Here is a 17,758-nt window from a genome sequence, read left to right as displayed (position 1 = left end):
TTTTTTTTTTTCAAGAGATTTTATTCTATTGGTTTTAGACCTTATTTTTCTAAGAAAACGTCAAACTACAACTCCAGGTTTCCAGGGGAAAAATCCGGACTATTATAAATATGTAAATAGTCATTAACCCTAATAGAAAGACAGCCAATGTGGACATTCAGATCCGAACTGGCACCAGGTACAGATCTGCAATATGAAAAGAGGCAGGAAAGACATCCTTCATGAAGTGTATTGTCTATTTATTTTTATTTTTTTGTCCTATCATGAGTCATGATGAGGGTTTTCAAAAAAAGAAATAACAGAATAAACCTTAATGGCAGAAATATAGTTCTCTTTCCTTACAAAATGACAGCTTCTCCTTTTTCATTCAGATCCACTTGCTATTTGGTTTAAGATTATATCATAATAATCGGGATCGTTGACAATTCCTGACCCAGCTTCCAGCTCTGCTCCAGATGTGACCTCTACGCCAGAGCCTAGTTCTTGTTCACCGAAGAGAGAGCTGTCAAACTCTTCCTGATGTTTATTCAACCTGAAAGGTACAAGAAGCATTCACCATGCAGAGTTTCTATTCTCTTTATTTGTATATTACAACACCCATTTTTGAAGCAGATGGATGTCTCAAAATGGCCAGAAAAGTCCATCTGCCGAAAACGTACAAATCGCAATTTTCAAAAGGGAGAATTTGGATGTTTTGTACTGTAGTTCATACAAATAGTAAGGTGATGTGTTGGAGGCGGGTTTGGGCAAGATCAAAATTAGGACATCTTTCAGCAATAACAGAGCAGGAAGAAACATCCTAGGCAATAAATCTTACATGAAGCTTTTTTTTTTTCCTTTTGTTTCAATCTCCTTTAATTCTTTACGAACTACAAAACCAAGAATTTCTCAACTGTATAAACTCTCTTTTCCCTCACTTAAAGGAACGAAGGTTTTAGGTTATGTTTCCTGTTCCTTTACATACATCTTTACTTCAATTTGGAATGAACATCCTGTTGAGATTAGAATTACTTGCTTAGTTTTTCACAATTGCAAAATAAATTTGGACTAAATAAAACACAATATTTTAAATGGATGCAATTGAAGCAAGCCATTCAGGTAGGGTTCCCTGAATGGAAAGATCTTAATACCCAATATAGTTTGCAAGTTTTATGTTTCCAGGCGGATTTCTTGGGACACCAAGCCGCAAAATGGTATAAATTAATATATGGATTTCTAAATAAAAAAAAGAAAACTGGACTTAGGGATATTTGGAGCATTGAGATTGGACAGACAATTTCTGCATCTCAATGGCCAAGATTCTGGTCCTGGAGATTAAGATTAACAAAGTCAGCATCTATGAGTCAAACATGGATATTTTTATTACATAGAGTGTTATGGACCCCGACGCGCTTGCAAAAAATAGATAATACTAGATCTAATAGATGCTGGCATTGTAAAATAGAAGTAGGGACATTAGATCATTTAATTTTTTTTTGTCCTTGCATAAAAGCCTATTGGAATTTAATTTGGCCCCAAATTAACATATTACTAGAAAATCATATTGGTCTCTCATATGATACCATATTATTTGGTACTGCAATGAGAACACAAAGTCCAATATCAGCAAACAATAACAAATTGCTTTTAATATTGACAGGAGTTGCCATGCAGCAAATCACACAAAATTGGAAGGATTATACCAAGCTAAATTATACATTCTGGTGGAACTCGGTGTGTCACATATACAAAATGGAGAAAATATTAGCATTACAACAAGGAAATATAAAAAATTTTAAGAAAATATGGGATCCATTGACAAAATATTCTAAAGATCAGATATCTTAACACATTGATAATAATAATATAGGGTTAGGGAGGGAAATATAGAAATTAATATGAGGAAAAATGAAAAAAACAAATAACAGGGGAAAGGGATTCAATATATATGATATGATATTGTACATACAACTATAATTATTATAAACTAAATATTATGCTATTTATTTATTGTAAGAATGAAAATTTTATAAATAAAAATTTTTTAAAAAAAAGAATTACTTTCTCTATATATACTTTTAGAAAATCTTTAAAAACATTACTTTTTCAACAATCAATATTTGAATAACCTTACTGAGGATTTAAGAATGTACTCTTGCTATATCGATTAACAGATCTCTTAAATTAGCTTCAGTTTCCATTTCCTCACTTCTTTATGTTAACTGAATCGAGCCCCTAATTTAGGAGAAGACCCAGTATATAAACCTAAGGATTGGACTGGACATTTTTATCTAGACCTAAGAACATAAGAATTGACGCTGCTGAGTCAGACCAGTGGTCCATCCTGCCCAGCAGTCCGCTCACGCGGCGGCCCCTAGGTCAAGACCAGTGCTCCAAATGAGTCCAGTCTCACCAGCTTAGCATGAACTTGTCCAACTTTGTCTTGAAACCCTGGAGGGTGTTTTCCCCTATAACAGACTCCTGTTTCAATCCATCCAGGGTACACAAAGGTGCAATGACTGAGCAGCTGATCAATGGAGGGAAGAACGCAAGATCCATCCTTCAACTCTCAGTGGTTATTGATCCCCCCTCCCACCCCCTTAAATAGTAAAAGTGACAGTGGATACAGGTTCTATGATAGCTTCAGGTATTATGGCCATTCCTAATAGAGCAGCAAGCAAGTGTAAGGAGTAACCTAGTGGTCAGTGCAGTGGACTTTGAACACAGGAACCAGTTGTAACTTGCACATTAATTCTTTTATTTCTGTACAAATATGTAAGCCCTCCTATCTCATAGAAATACATACTGTACCTGAATTTATAAGACCCCTGCAGCATGATGGCTGTTATAGTGGGATACCTTTCAGTAGGCTTTTATGTGTTCCTGGAGGGCTCACAACAACATGTAAAGGAATTAAGGTGGGATTTGTACCTGGGTCCTGCTGTTTAAAGTCCTCTCTACTGATCACTAGGTTGCCCCTCTACTCTGCAAGGACATTTTTTTTTTGCATACAATGTCAGACAGATGTTTTTGTGCCTGCTTTTTTGGCATTCATATTTTGAATGCTTCTTTTGGGGGAATGGCTGTTCATTTTGGCTATTTTCAGTACAAGAATGTCCTCATATATTTTTGAACAGTAAATATGTCCCAGTTTTGATTAGATACTAGATATTGGATCTCTGCTCAATTACAAGGAGCAGAGATGGATTTTTGAACTTCAAACTCTGGAGCCTTCAGGTTTAAATGGTGAACTCGACTGGCAATCTCTCACATAAAGTTACCATCTATAGCCAGTCGTGAGAAGCCATCTCTGGGGAGGCTGTCTAATCGGTTCACAGCATTTTGTAGTAACTTTAGACCAGTCCATTTTTCTTCCTGAAACCTAGGGCTCCTTTTACAAAGCTGCGCTAGAGCCTTAATGCGCGGAATAGCGCGTGCTAAATTGCCGATGTGTGCTAGCTGCTACCACCTCCTTTTGAGCAGACGGTAGATTTTTGACTAGCGCGCGCTATAGCACGCGCTAATCCGGTGCGTGCATTAAAAACACTAGCGCACCTTTGTAAAAGGAGCCCCTAGTTTGCCTTTGAATGGATTGCCCAACAGAAGAACCTCGAACCCTTTCGCCTTCCCCCCACTCAAAGGCACACAACGCAAGAAAATGTTTGACAACCTTCTAGCAACACAAGCAGCAAAAATCAACCATTCCATCTCCAATCTTATGACAATATCAAACAACTTCAAAACATTCAGAAAAGAAATCAAAACCCTGCTTTTCAAGAAATTCATCCAAATATCTTAACCTCCTCTTTTACCTCCAGAAGATTCACCTACCTTCAGATAACCTTCCCCCAAATTACCCACCTTAACACCTTCCAATTAAACAAATACCATAAATAGATTGTAACCTACCCTCTCTAACAGAATTCCATATGTATTTTTCATACAGTTCTTCACTGTCAGTTTAATTTCCATCCTATAAATTCACATAGAATTTTTCTTTTTTCAACCATCTTTATTTTCTCTTCTTTATTAATTTCCAGGTACTTTAGTTAGATTGTGAGCCTTCGGGACAGTAAGGGAATTTTTTAAGTACCTTCTTACTTCTCATTTATAATCTTAATGTATATTTTCTTCAAACCGCTTAGAACCTAACGGATGTAGCGATATATAAGAAATAAATTACATTACATTACATTGTTTCCCGTCATTTATGACGAGGCTGGTCTACCATGTTAAAATTTGCGACTAATAAAGTAAGTAACAGTTTGACTATAGCTATGGAACTATGTAGATTGATAATGCTAATTTAAAAGAGTAACTATTTTATGCATATCCATTTTAGATGAATGTGCCCTGAAGCAGTTTGTGGTTAGGAATACAGACGAAACATGCATATTGGCGGTATTTTGTGAATAGGGATTATCGGCTGGTGTAATTGTTGGCAAGTTGCCTCACCAGAGCTACAAGATAAGTTTATAAAGATATTTATTATAAAAATAGTTAAAAACAGATAAAAATAGATAGAATATTAAAAATAAATAAACCGGAACCTATGAGGAAGTGTAGCGGCTTCAAAACTCTATTATAAACCTGTGCATGTTACATAATAGAGTGCCGCTTCTGATGGCTCCTGGTTAAACTAAGAAGTATACGGTTTACTAGAAGATATATCCTGCTATATGTCTTTTATGCATAGAAGATGAAGTGATACACTCAAGACTACAATGGATGTCAGAAGGACCAGTATTCAAATCTCACTAAGGGGCCCTTTTCCTGAAGTGTGTTAAGCATTTAACATGCAAATTAGCATGTGTGAAGGCTATCGCAGAAGCGCGCCAAATGTTACTGCATTAGGTTAGCAGTCTGTAGGGTGCCGCAGGGCTGGGGGCTTGGACCCGTGCTCTTCAACATCTTTATAAACGATCTGGACATTGGTACGATGAGTGAGGTGATTAAATTTGTGGACGATATGAAGTTATTCAGAGTAGTGAAGACACAGGGGGATTGCGAAGATCTGCAACGTGACATAATCAAGTTTGAGAAATGGGCATCGACATGGCAAATGAGGTTCAACGTGGATAAGTATAAAGTGATGCATGTCAGTAACAAAAATCTCATGCATGAATACAGGATGTCCGGGGCGATACTTGGAGAGATCTCCTAGGAAAGAGTCTTGGGAGTTCTGATCGACAAGTTGATGAAGCCGTTTGCGCAATGTACAGCAGCGGCGGCAAAAAGGGCAAACAGAATGCTAGGAATAATAAGAAGGGGATCACTAACAGATTGGAGAAGGTTATCATGACACTGTACCGGGCCATAGTGCGCCCTCACCTGGAGTACTGCGTCCAGCACTAGTTGCCATACGTGAAGAAGGACATGGTACTACTCAAAAGGGTCAAGAGAAGACCACCAAAATGGTTAAGGGGCTGGAGGAGTTGCCGTACAGTGAGAGATTGTAGAAACTGGGCCTCTTCTCCTTTGAAAAGAGGAGACTGAGAGGGGACATGATCAAAACATTCAAGATAATGAAGGGAATAGACTTAGTAGATAAAGACAGGTTGTTCACCCTCTCCAAGGTAGAGAGAATGAGAGGGCATTCTCTAAAGTTAAAAGGAGATAGATTCCATACAAATGTAAAGAAGTTCTTCTTCACCCAGAGAGTGGTAGAAAACTGGAACGCTCTTCCGGAGTCTGTTATAGGGGAAAACACCCTCCAGAGATTCAAGACAAAGTTGGACAAGTTCCTGCTAAACTGGAACGTACACAGGTGAGGCTGGACTCATTTAGAGCACTGGTCTTTGACTTGGGGGCAGCCACGTGAGTAGACTACTGGGCACGATGAACCACTGGTCTGACCCAGTAGCGGCAATTTTTATGTTCTTATTAAGGGGTAGAAGGCAAAAATTAGGTGCCAAAAATATGGGCACTAAGGGAGGAATTCATCAAGAGGTACTAACTGATTTAGCTTGCACTATATTAGTGTGCAATAAATGTTAAAATGCCCATTATATTCCTTTGGATGTTTTAGTGTTTGGCATGCGCTAAATCAGCTAGCACTCCATGATTAATTCCTTCCTAAGTGCCAATTCTGTAATGGGAATTGCGCACAAAATTGCCATTATAAACTAGGATATATATTGGCATGCGTACACCTAATTGTAGGCATGAGCATTTACACCATGTCAAAAGTCAATAGTTTTCAAGGGTGATGAGGCGGAGGAATTGAAAGAAATCTTGGTGAACCCAGAAGATGTACTAAGACAAATTGAGAAGTTAAAGAATGATAAATCACCTGGATTGGATGGTATACTGTACATCTCAGAGTACTGAAAGAACTCAGACATGAAATTGCTGATCTGCTGTTAATGTTATTAAAATAGTCTGTAGTACCTGCAGATTGGAGGGTGGCCAATGTTACACCAATTTTTAAAAAGGGTTCCAGGGGAGATTCGGGAAACCCTTAGCTCAATGTGCGGCAGCTGCTAAGAAAACAAAAAGAATGCTTGGACTTATCAGAAAAGGAATGGAAAACAAAGATGAAAATGTTATAATGCAAGATCGGTAAACTTGACCTCGGTGCCGGGCAAAATAATGGAAACAATAATAAAAAATACAAATGTTGAAAATATAGAGGGGCAAAATTAAAAAAACGTCTAAGTCCCCTTTTGGCCTAAGTCCCTAAACGTTCAACCCAGAAGCAGGGAAAGTGTCCATAACCAAAACATACGTCCGTGTTTTGATTATGGCCTTCCTCTGCCTAAACGCCCAATCTCCACTACGTCTAAAAGTATCCCCACAGCACGTCTACACTTTTTAACCATAATGAAACAAAAACACGCCTAGGCCACAAACGTCCAACAGAAGGGCTTTTAGGCGAAGGAGGAGCCAGTCCTTCGCCTAAAAGCTGGATTCTGTAACCGGTGTCTGTCAAAAACAACACTGGTTACAGAATCCTCCCCCCTCCCCCCAACAACGATCCAGGCAGGAGGGAATCCAAGCCCTCTTGCCCTGTTGAAGCCGTGACCCCCCCCCAATAACATCGGAGCAAGAGGGAGTCCAAGCCCTCTTGCCCCATTGAAGCCACGACCCCCCCCCCGATAACAACGGGGCAAGAGGGAGTCCAAGCCCTCTTGCCCCGTTGAAGCCGCGACTCCCCCCCCGATAACATCGGGCAAGAGGGAGCCCTAGCCCTCTTGCCCCAGGCACCCGCGGCACCCCCGACTTGTTCGGGCCAGGAGGGAGCCCAAGCCCTCCTGGCCCAGGCGACCCCCCTATCCCCACCCCCACTACAGTACGGGCAGGAGGGATCCCAGGCCCTCCTGCCCTCGACGCACCCCCCTCCCCCCCCAATGTCCGCCCCCCCAGAACCCCCGATTGGCCCCCAGCTGACCTGCGAACCCCCCGGCCGACCCCCATGACCCCCCCACCCCCCCTTCCCCGTACCTATTTTAGGTTGGCCGGACAGACGGGTGCCAAACCCGTCCATCCAGCATGCAGCTCAACGAAGAATGGGGCTGGATTGGCCCAGGGGCATCAAAGCCCCGCCTCCGCCTCCAATCAGAATAGGCCCAGGAGCCTTAGGCCCCTCCTGTGGGCGGGGCCTTAGGCACATGGCCCGGGTGTGATTCCTCTCATATGGGCCACATGGAATTCCTCTCGTATGAGGAAAGACTAAAGAGGTTAGGGCTCTTCAGCTTGGAAAAGAGACAGCTGAGGGGAGATATGATTGAAGTCTACAAAATCCTGGTACAAGTGGATCAATTTTTCACTCCATCAAAAATTACAAAGGCTAGGGGACACTCAGTGAAGTTTCAGAGTAATGCTTTTAAAACCTATAGGAGGAAATATTTTTTTCACTGAGAGAATAGTTAAGCTCTGTAACGCATTGCCTGAGGATGTGGTAAGAGCAGTTATTGTAGCTGGTTTTAAAAAAGGTTTGGACAAGTTCTTGGAGGAAAAGTCCATAGTCTGATGTTGAGACAGATATGGGATGGTAGCATTGAATTATGCTACTATTTGGGTTTTTTCTAGGTACTTGTGACTTGGATTGGCCTCTGTGAAGGCGGGATACTGGGCTAGAAGGACCATTGGTCTGACCTAGTAAGGCTATGCAGGCACCTAAAGTTGGCAGTTGAATGAGTAAATCATAGTATTATGTAACTTGTGCTTGCAACTGCATGATGTGTCCCTAATCCATTCGTGTGAAGGCTCCCTTTGTAGTTGTTTGCTACATCATGTAGGTCTAAGTTTATAGAATAGCAACTGTGCAGTTCTGCATGTAACTACAAATTAGTGCCAGTTACATAGCACCAATTAACATCACTTAAGTGTTATCATTGATACTTAAAGTCATTGGTGCCTAATTTAACAATTCAGTTAGGTGTACAACTGGCACTATTCTTTAGCTTGTGCACACAAATTTGCACACTAATTGGAATTTCGGGCACCCAACTTTATAGAATGTGGGGGTAAGTGCTTTTTGTGTTAGGGATGGGAAATAGGCAGAGCATGGATGGCGAATAGGAGTAGATAGCATACAGTGGGCTACAGTGACACAAATTGTGACCAGGTTCAACATGCGCTAATGCAAATGTCAATGTGATATTGTCCAGAACATGCTGATCATGCCCCCAACAATTAGCACTGTAAGCCTTCAAAAATATGGCTGTAGTAATGATTTATTTTACCAGTCCCAAGTAATAATATAAACAATAGAATGGCAAAATGCTGGACTAGTACAAACGGTTTTGCATGTCATTCATGAGTATGCCTCAGCCCCACCACTCCTCCGCTGCACAATTAGCATGCAGCATTTTTACCTAATGCATGCTGAGTTTTGTTGTTAAGTTGTGTTAAATGTAAAACTGAATGCATTTTGGACCACTTAAGTTTCAGCCTGTCTCATCAACCAGCAGGCTATGTCTCTGATCCCACAAGTCCTCTCTTTTTCCCCTTGGCCATCTGGAATAAGCAGACAATCCCTTCCAGTATAGAGTGATGCACAGCCATACAACTGCTAGGCTCAGTGCTCCTTTCTCTATTGCTAAATTAGCAGTAGGTCAAATGACTCCAGTGTAGATTGGCCTACTGATTCCAATTAATCCTAATTCCTAATTGCATCTATAATCAAGTTTAAGTATAAAACACAATTTATCTGCATCCTTAGTAGAGATACAGTAAATAAAAAAATAATGAAAACTGTACCCACTTTATGGATGTCACCTGAAGATAAATTGCAGTATTAATGACAAGAGTTTACTTTACTTACAAGTAAGGGCTGGCTCTGGGAGCTTGGATCTTGCTGGCTGCACCCGGAACATAGTCAAATAACGGTCCTGCCTCCTCAATGCAGTTTGCAGCTTTGCTGTCAGGATGACATCGCAACCGTTGGTATCTCGCCTTGGTCAATGGAGCACCTGAACAAATTATTCACAGACATATATATATATATATATTCTCTGCATTATTCATACTTGTTTTCCAAGATTAATAGCTTTAATTTAAAATGGACATTGATATTCTGCTTCACCACATAATGTTCTAGGTGAATTAGAAAAGATAAAATATACATCATGTACTAAATATATTTACATCACATATAGGACTAAATTCAATACATGGCACCCAATTTAAAATGCCGAGTACTATTCTATAAATACCACTCCATTGGGCACCGTTTATAGAATAATGTGTAATACTAGGATCTGCGCCCAGCTTTGAGCATGAGGATTTACACCAACTGAAACCGGGTATACTGTATGTTCTCACGCATATATTAGGTATGGATCCCTCAAATTCTATTGAATGTGCAACTTTAGTGAATGCCCTGATCCACCCATAGCCACACCCTCTTTTGTTGCACGCAAAAATTTTTTATAGAATAGAGCCTAACAAGATGCTTGTGTAAATCCAAATTGCTGTCAATTAATGCCAATAATTGATTGTTAATATCCAATTATTGATACTAATTGGTTTATTGCTCAATTAAACTGTGCATGAAAATTGGGCACATGTTCAAATTTGCACGCACAAGCACCATATATAGAATCCAGGGGATATTGTATCAAGAAAACAGTGATTACCAAAGATGTATAAGTCATATCAAAAATAGGGAATATTATCCTAGGGAATATTATCCTAGTCTGAATGTTGCCTTGTGTTGTTGCTGAAAGTTTTTTTGTTGAGGCTTTTTCTCTACCGTTTTTCTGAAAATACTGTTCTCCACAGGGGGAGCCCTCCACTGGCTGTAAACATTGCATAGTTTTTGTAGCATATCTTTATCTTTTAAAATTATTTTTATAATTGTTTGTATGGTTGTAAGGAGCTATGGTATCTTTTTTGTATTAAGTGTTCAGATCTCAATAAAGAAATGCTAAAAAATTAAGAATAAAAATGGGGAGGTGTACAGATGAGCTGGACTGTGAGCATGCAAATAGTTCTGCACTAAGGGAGGCTAAAATAACTGCACACAGGTCTGAGCACACATCTGCACGTGCTGGTTATGCCATTCTGTGCATAAATTCTGTCATTCCAAAAACTATATGCGCAGATTAGCATTCCAGCAAATGTAGAGATGTGTGCCAATACATGTTTTTTTGTTCAGACCTGCAGAACACTAGCTAACCATGTAAGCATGCATCAAGTTAGTACACAGATTCTACACAGGTCCTAGTCACATACATTGTTTACTGCATCAGTGTACCCAAATTTGGCATTATACTTCCATTAGCTAAGCTATCAACTAACAGCTCTAACACAAACTTACTGCATTGACCCCATTGTATAGACCTGATAAAGAAAGTACATTTTGAGATGCAGAAATTGTCTGTCCAATCTCAATACTCCAAATATCCCTAAGGCCAGTTTTCTTTTTTTTATTTAAAAATCCATATAATAATTTATACCATTTTGCGGCTTGGTGTCCCAAAAAATCCGCCTGAAAGCAAAGGATCTGCAAACTATATTGAGTATTAAGACCCTTCCATTCAGGGAACCCTACCTGAATAGCCTGCTTCAATTGCAACCATTTAAAATATTGTGTTTTGTTTAAGCCAAACTTATGTTGCAATTGTGAAAAGCTAAGCAGTGATCCATCTAAAATAACATCATTCAATGTCCGTATGCCTGCAATTATCCATTGCTTCCAGACGATTTTAAATCCGCCAATTTTGATCCTGGAGATTTTGGTCTTGGAGATTAAGGTCTACAAGGTCAGCATCTATGAGTCAAACGTGGTTATTTTTGATACATCGAGTTTTTTGGAACCCTACACGTTTACAAAAGTTAGATAACACTAGATCCAATAGATGCTGGCATTGTAGATTAGAAGTTGGGACGTTAGATCATTTAATTTTTTTCTGTCCCTGTGTAATTGCTTTTTGGAAACTAATTTGGCCCCAAATTAATAAATTATTAGAAAATCATGTAGGACTCTCTTATGACACTATATTATTTGGTACAGCAATGAGAGTTCAGAGTCCGATTTCTGCAAATAATAACAAGTTATTATTAATATTGACAGGGGTTGCCATGCAACAAATTACTCAAAATTGGAAAGATTATACTAAGTTAAATTATACATTTTGGTGGAATTCAGTTTGCCACATATATAAGATGGAAAAGATGATAGCGTTACAACAAGGGAATTTTCATAATTTAAAAAAAATATGGGGACCATTGACTATTTACTCTAATGATCAGATATCTTCAGCACATGGGTAGTTTATATTTGGGTTGGAATGGGGAATATGTATCATATGGAAATGGGAATATTGATAAAGAGGGGGGTATTTATTTTATCTTATAAGAATATTTGATTGTAAGTACAAGTGATTTGTGAAAATTGTTTTATTATTTATAATTCACTTGATGTAAGAATAAAAAATGAATAAAGATTTATTTAAAAAAAAAAAAAAAAAAGAAAGTACATTTTCCAAAAGCTGGTGTAAAAGCATGTTAAGTTTGTTCAATAAAAATGCATCACCTTCCATTTTTTGTCCCTCTTGTGTTCCATGCATTTATGCAAACATGTCAATCTCACAATTTGTGCTAGATTGAAATGCTCCCATATCTCCTTTATTTCCACTGCACCAACATTTCTTCTTGGTCTCCAATACTACTTTACTATTTTCCCCTTTTTTGCTGCCCTTTTTCCTTGTGCAGCATTCCTCCAGCATCTTTCTTCTTCCCTTTCACTGTCTCCCTACACGACGAGTATTATAGTTCTCTTCATCTTCTTCAGTTATTTCCATTATGTAAGAGCATACATAAGAATAGCCTTACTGGATCAGATGGTCCATCAAGCCCAGTATCCTGTCTTCACGGAGGCCAATCCAAGTCACAAGTACCTGGCAAAAACCCAAATAGTAGCAGCATTCCATGCCACCAATCTAAGGCAAGCAGTGGCTTCTCCCATGTCTGTCTCAACAGGAATGTGTCCAAACCTTTTTAAAACCAGCTACATTAACCGCTCTTACCACTTCCTCTGGCAACGTGTTCCAGAGCTTAACTGTTCTCTGAGTGAAAAAAATATTTCCTCTTATTGGTTTTAACTTCATCGAGTATTCCCTAGTTTTTATAAATCTTGATGGAGTAAAAAGTCAATCCACTTGTACCCGTTCTACACCACTCGATCATATCTCCCCTCAGTCATCTCTTTTCCAAGTTGAAAAGCCCTAACCTCTTTAGTCTTTCCTCATAGGTTAGGGCTTGGTCGCTCTTCTTTGAACCATTTCTAGTGCCGCTATATCTATTTTTCCATTTCCTCCATACCCTTTCCTTTTCTCCAGCCCCATTTCTTTGACCTAATTTTCCCAATCTAACTCTCTTTCTCCTTCCCCCCAAGTACCACTCCCTGTTCTGTTCTTCGTTCTCTGTACACTTTCCTGGCATCCTGCCTGTCTTCATAACTTGTCTGTCTCCTTGTCTATTCCTAATTTGTCTATCTTCTTTTTTTGTTTCTCTCTCTCTCTCTCTCCTCTCTTCAGCCTCCCTTTTCTACACTTCTCATTCTTCCCTCTTTTCCAGCTTCAGACTGTCTCTCACTTCTCTTTATGCCCATCCATTTGAGTGTCTCATGTTATTCATGAATGTGCTTCTCTTCTCGCATCTCAGGCTTGCCTGTACACAAGCAGTGAAAGACAATTCTCCTTTTTAACAAAGCTGCATGTATCCATAACACTGGTCACTTTTAATAGGTAGGCCTATATAACTATAAGCATTTCATACAGATTTAAGAAGTTATTTCTGAGAAGTGCCATTAGGTAGCCAGTTGTACTCATCATCATGATTCAACATTTCCTTTCTAACTGTCTCAGACCACTGTGTTGCAATTTTGGAATAACTTGGGGCTATCTGATGTTATTATCAGTTCATTTATTATACACCAGCATGGTGCACGATTGAGAAAGCGGCGGCTTCTCTATAACTGTGCAGCTTGTTAAGTTTAAATTTCATCGAAGTGAATTTGCTTAAATGTTTTCAATAAACTAGATTTTGCGGTTGACAAGGACAGAGTTTCTACCTCCTGTGGGAGTCTGTTCAGTTCCTTTCATTTCTGAAACTTAGCAACATTTTTCTTTTCCATTTGAACTATAGACATGTGCTCAAGAATGGGCCACATAATTCTGTTGTTTTTTTTACATTCCTTTCAAGACCCTCAACATTGATCTGCACTTTATGTGAGATGTCAGTGGAAAAATTGTTTTAAAGACATCAGAAAGTAATTGATCTGTAAACAAGTTATTTACTTTTCCTTCTCTTCTGAATAGTCTATTTTGATCTGTGTGTCATTTTTCTTCAGACAAAATAATAGTCACAAATTTTTATTAGACATCATATGTATCAACCTCTTCAGGGTAAACATTTTATATTTTAATATGTGTCCGTTTTACTTCTGTAATCCTTTTTGAGCATTTGCCTAGAAAGACAGATAGAAATCTGGAATAAATGAAATGAAAGAAACTTTAACTAGAGTTCTTTGAGGAAACACTTGCTGCGTAACATATCCTAGACAGATGATTATAAAAAAAATAAAAACTGTTTAAAGTTTTACCTTGTGCTGAGTTTCCAATCAAGAGGATTAGGGTAAAAGCCAGGAAAATCCTCTTAAAACTGAGGAGATTCTCTCGTGTGACCTGCATTCCTGTTCCGTCTTTCTCTGCTTCTTTATAATGGTAAATTAAAGCATAGTAAACAGGTTAACTTTAAGCAAAGGTTTCCAAAACCTCAAGGCTCATCCCACAGCCTGCGTCATGACTTCCTGAAACAAATTATGAGTTGCACACGCAGTAAAACAGTTTCATGCAGTAATAACAACAACACTAATAATATCCTTCCACCTGAAAACTGCTTCTTCATCTGTTTCTACATCTAACACTGCTGTGAAGATTAAAGGATGGGCGTCTTGAATTTGGCACCTCTGTATGGTTGCCATCATGCCAAAATCGTTCACTAACCTGCATCTTGCTTATGCACTGAAATCACAATTTTGCTGTTTAAGGTGCTGCTAGAGGAAGTTCAGAATTTCTTTAAAATGTATAACATTTTTATCTTGGATCAAAGAGCCAGTGGAAGAACATTGACAGATATTTAGTTTTAGGAAGAAACATTTTTATCAGGACAATTAACTAGAGAACAGGAAAGTAACATATAGAAAAAGATAACAAAACAAACCTGTTTCTTACTGGGTCTACAACGAGCTACAGGAAAATCATTGAACAAGGTCTTGTTAGGCCACCCTTCAGAGTATGGTTGTATCACAGAGCACTGGAAAAAAACTAAAAAAAGGGAGTTATCAAATGATCCATAAAGGGTGGAGGAAATACAGCATCATATGAGACGTGGCTGGCTGAACTTGGTCAAGAAGTGGTCCCTCTATTAAAGTTCTTATACAAGGCTTGGAATCCTATAGTAAAGAAGTCTTGTTTTATCTAGTACATAAAAGATGATAAGAGTATGCTTTCTGCTGATTACTGATACGGAACAATTTCATGCTTCACATACATGCAGAAACAAGTAAGATTTGCTTTTTTTTATAGATGACATGAAGATTAGTAACAGGGTGAGCACTCAGAAATAAAGAGCCATTGAAACAGCCCCTCGTAAAGAAGTTTGAGAAGTGGTCAGGAATGTGACAGCTAAGATCTAACATTAAAAAAAGCACAGTGTGATCATTTAGGTGCAGAAATCTAGACAGTGGAATGTGAGATCAGTGGTATGGCCAGAGCTGATTTTTTTTCAAGGAGCCTTTAGACCAGGGGTGAGCAACTCCGGTCCTCGAGGGCTGGAATCCAGTCAGGTTTTCCTCAATGAATATGCATTGAAAGTAGTGCATGCAAATAGATCTCATGCATATTCATTGTGAAAATCCTGAAAACCCGACTGGGTTCTGGCCCTTCAGGACCGGAGTTGCCCACTTCTGCTCTAAATTAATACTTATGAGTACTAGGCTTAGAGGTCTGAGCTATATTATGCACTCTATATCCTTATCAACAAATATTGCCTTTTAGTGTACCTGAAAATGAATTTCTAAGTAGTCTGTAACAGCTGTCATGCATAATGAGTTCATTTCCCAATGCTACACCACAAACACTTATGGAAACAGTAAAATCATAATTATAAACGGCTCAACTTAATTTAACTTTAGCACACATAAAATCTACTGTGGAGTAGAGGAGTAACTTAGGGGGAGATGCATAGACATCAAGCGATGTAGGACACCATGCCAAAAAACACCGGCTCGATCACCGATTTGGAATTACTGACTAATGTACAACATACTGTATAACAATGGCCGGTAAAAGGGTCTGAACATTCCTGGCATGTGCCCAAATATCTGTGTGGAAAGCACAGCTCTTGTGCATATGTCCAGTAAGTAGACCCCATCCTGACCCCCCTCCAACCTTAAGAAATCCCCTGTGGTACAGTGGACCCCCTCCTGACTCCCCCATCAAATCTTAAAATATCAGTAATCCAGTTGACCCCCTCCTGACCCCAATCTTAAAAAAATCCCCAGTGGTCCAGTGGACCCCTCCCAACCTCCTTCCCCCCAAAATACCATGGTAGTCCAGCAGGCCCACTGAACTGACCTGATAGACCCCAGGCTGGGCTTGGCCTGTCTAATCCCCTAGTAAACACAGGCCTTGGTGGTGAAATTTCCCCTCTACACATACTTTTTGCCTACGCCACACACAAATACCTTTTGCCTACTCCCTCCTGCCTCTGGGTCTACCTTTGTCAAAATGGTATCACCCAGCCTCTGCCCAGTGTATCCTGGATTGTACTGTGAGAAGCCTATGTACCATATAAGGGAAAAATATCTTATATGGTACCAAGGCTTCTCCCAATGCATAGGACAGGGGCTAGGCACCACCATTTTGTCAGTGGATGTCTTGGAGGAGGCGGTGGCAGGAGGAATTGGGCACTCCTCCTGCCGCGGACTTTTGGAGGTGGGGGTGGCTTTGGGGTTCCGGTAGGAGGGACTGGGCATCCCTCCTGCTAGGGATTATTTTGGGGTTTGTGGCAGGAGGATTGGGCATCCCTCCTGCCAGGGATTGTTTTGGGGTTTGCAGCCTCTACCTTTAGTTTTCTGTAAAAGTTGCTAAACGATGGTAGCGGTTCCCTGCTGCTGGTCCCTGCGTCTTCTCTCCACTGAGGTCTGCCGCAGCGGAAACAGGAAGTTGTCAGAGAGGGCGGACCACAGTGGAGAGAAGATGCAGAGACTGGCGGCAGGGAATTGTTATCGCCGCCTGGAGACTTTTACAGAAAACATAAGGTAGATGTGGCAGCGAAGCGGTAGAATAGTAAGATGCCAATTGAGGGGAGAAGGGTGAAAGCCTTAGATACTGGGAATGGGAACGGCAAAGAGGGCTGGCAGCAAGATGCTGCTTCCTCAAGAGTGCCTCCTGAGGTTGCCTCCTCAGTTGGCCTCATTATAGGGCCACCCCTGAGACTCGCTTCATGTGCATTTATGCCACGTAAGTACTTAAACATCTCTATCATATCCCCCCTTTCCTGCATTTCCTCCAAAGTATACATATTAAGTTCTTTAAGTCTATCCCCATATGCCTTATGATAAAGAACACCGACCATTTTAGTAGCCTTCCTCTGAACCGACTCCATCTTGTGGTGCGGTCTCCAGAACTGCACACAATATTCTAAACATAGGAGCCAGTTTTTAAAAAAGATTGGTCGTGCTAAGCCCAGTGGAAATTACCCCTCTCTGGGCACACGCAAGGAATTTGCTCAATATTGGGAGCGCTTAGGCACCCAGAGCACCCACAGAGCTGGCTCTTATGATTCTAAATGAGATCTCACCAGAGTCTTAAACAGCGGCATCAATACCTATTCAAAATCTATAAGAAAAAGGAGATTACCACTGAAAAATAGCTGGAAAGTGATGACCACAAATGCTCGCAGTCTAAGTAACAAAGTTCATGATCTGCAAGCTCTGATGTTAGAGGCAGATCTAGATATTGTCGCTATCACAGAGACATGGTTCAGTGAATCACATGGATGGGATGCAAACATACTGGGATATAATCTTTTTAGGAAGGACAGAGATGGTCAAAAAGATGGAGGAGTAGCTCTCTATGTAAAGATCAATATCCAAGCGACCGAAATGCAAGGGACCTGGGGAGAGGAAGAAGTGATATGGATCGCTCTGAAAAGAGAAGATGGAACTTCTATCTACGTGGGTGTAGTCTACAGACCTCCGACTCAATAGCAGCAAATTGATAAGGATATGATTGTGGATATCCAAAAGTTTGGAAGGAAAGAG

The 17,758-nt window shown here is 39.9% G+C and overlaps 1 protein-coding gene across 1 annotated transcript; it reads right to left on the bottom strand.

Moving 5' to 3' along the window:
• Positions 1–218: 218 nt before the first annotated feature.
• SRGN (serglycin) lies at positions 219–14,712 on the bottom strand. The gene is made up of 4 exons (XM_033943564.1): positions 14,664–14,712; positions 14,033–14,143; positions 9,248–9,395; positions 219–532 (listed from the first exon to the last, which is right to left on the bottom strand). The coding sequence occupies exons 2-4, from the start codon at positions 14,118–14,120 to the stop codon at positions 364–366; spliced, it is 405 nt and encodes a 134-aa protein (XP_033799455.1). The 5' UTR covers positions 14,121–14,143; positions 14,664–14,712; the 3' UTR covers positions 219–363.
• Between the last annotated feature and the right edge of the window lie 3,046 nt (positions 14,713–17,758).

This window comes from Geotrypetes seraphini, chromosome 4 (genome assembly GCF_902459505.1).
Source record: "Geotrypetes seraphini chromosome 4, aGeoSer1.1, whole genome shotgun sequence".
NCBI lineage: Eukaryota > Metazoa > Chordata > Amphibia > Gymnophiona > Dermophiidae > Geotrypetes > Geotrypetes seraphini.
The sequence above is the reverse complement of the archived record's forward strand: the minus strand, read 5'-3'. Positions and strand labels throughout refer to the sequence as shown.

What these genes read in the sequence shown, in the direction of transcription:
- SRGN (XM_033943564.1), bottom strand. Translation starts at nt 14,120, where the DNA reads ATGCAGGTCACACGAGAGAATCTCCTCAGTTTTAAGAGGATTTTCCTG. An exon ending in GATTGGAAACTCAGCACAAG is followed by an intron (nt 9,396 to 14,032) that starts GTAAAACTTTAA and finishes TAATTTGTTCAG; the next exon opens with GTGCTCCATTGACCAAGGCG. An exon ending in CCCAGAGCCAGCCCTTACTT is followed by an intron (nt 533 to 9,247) that starts GTAAGTAAAGTA and finishes TGTACCTTTCAG; the next exon opens with GTTGAATAAACATCAGGAAG.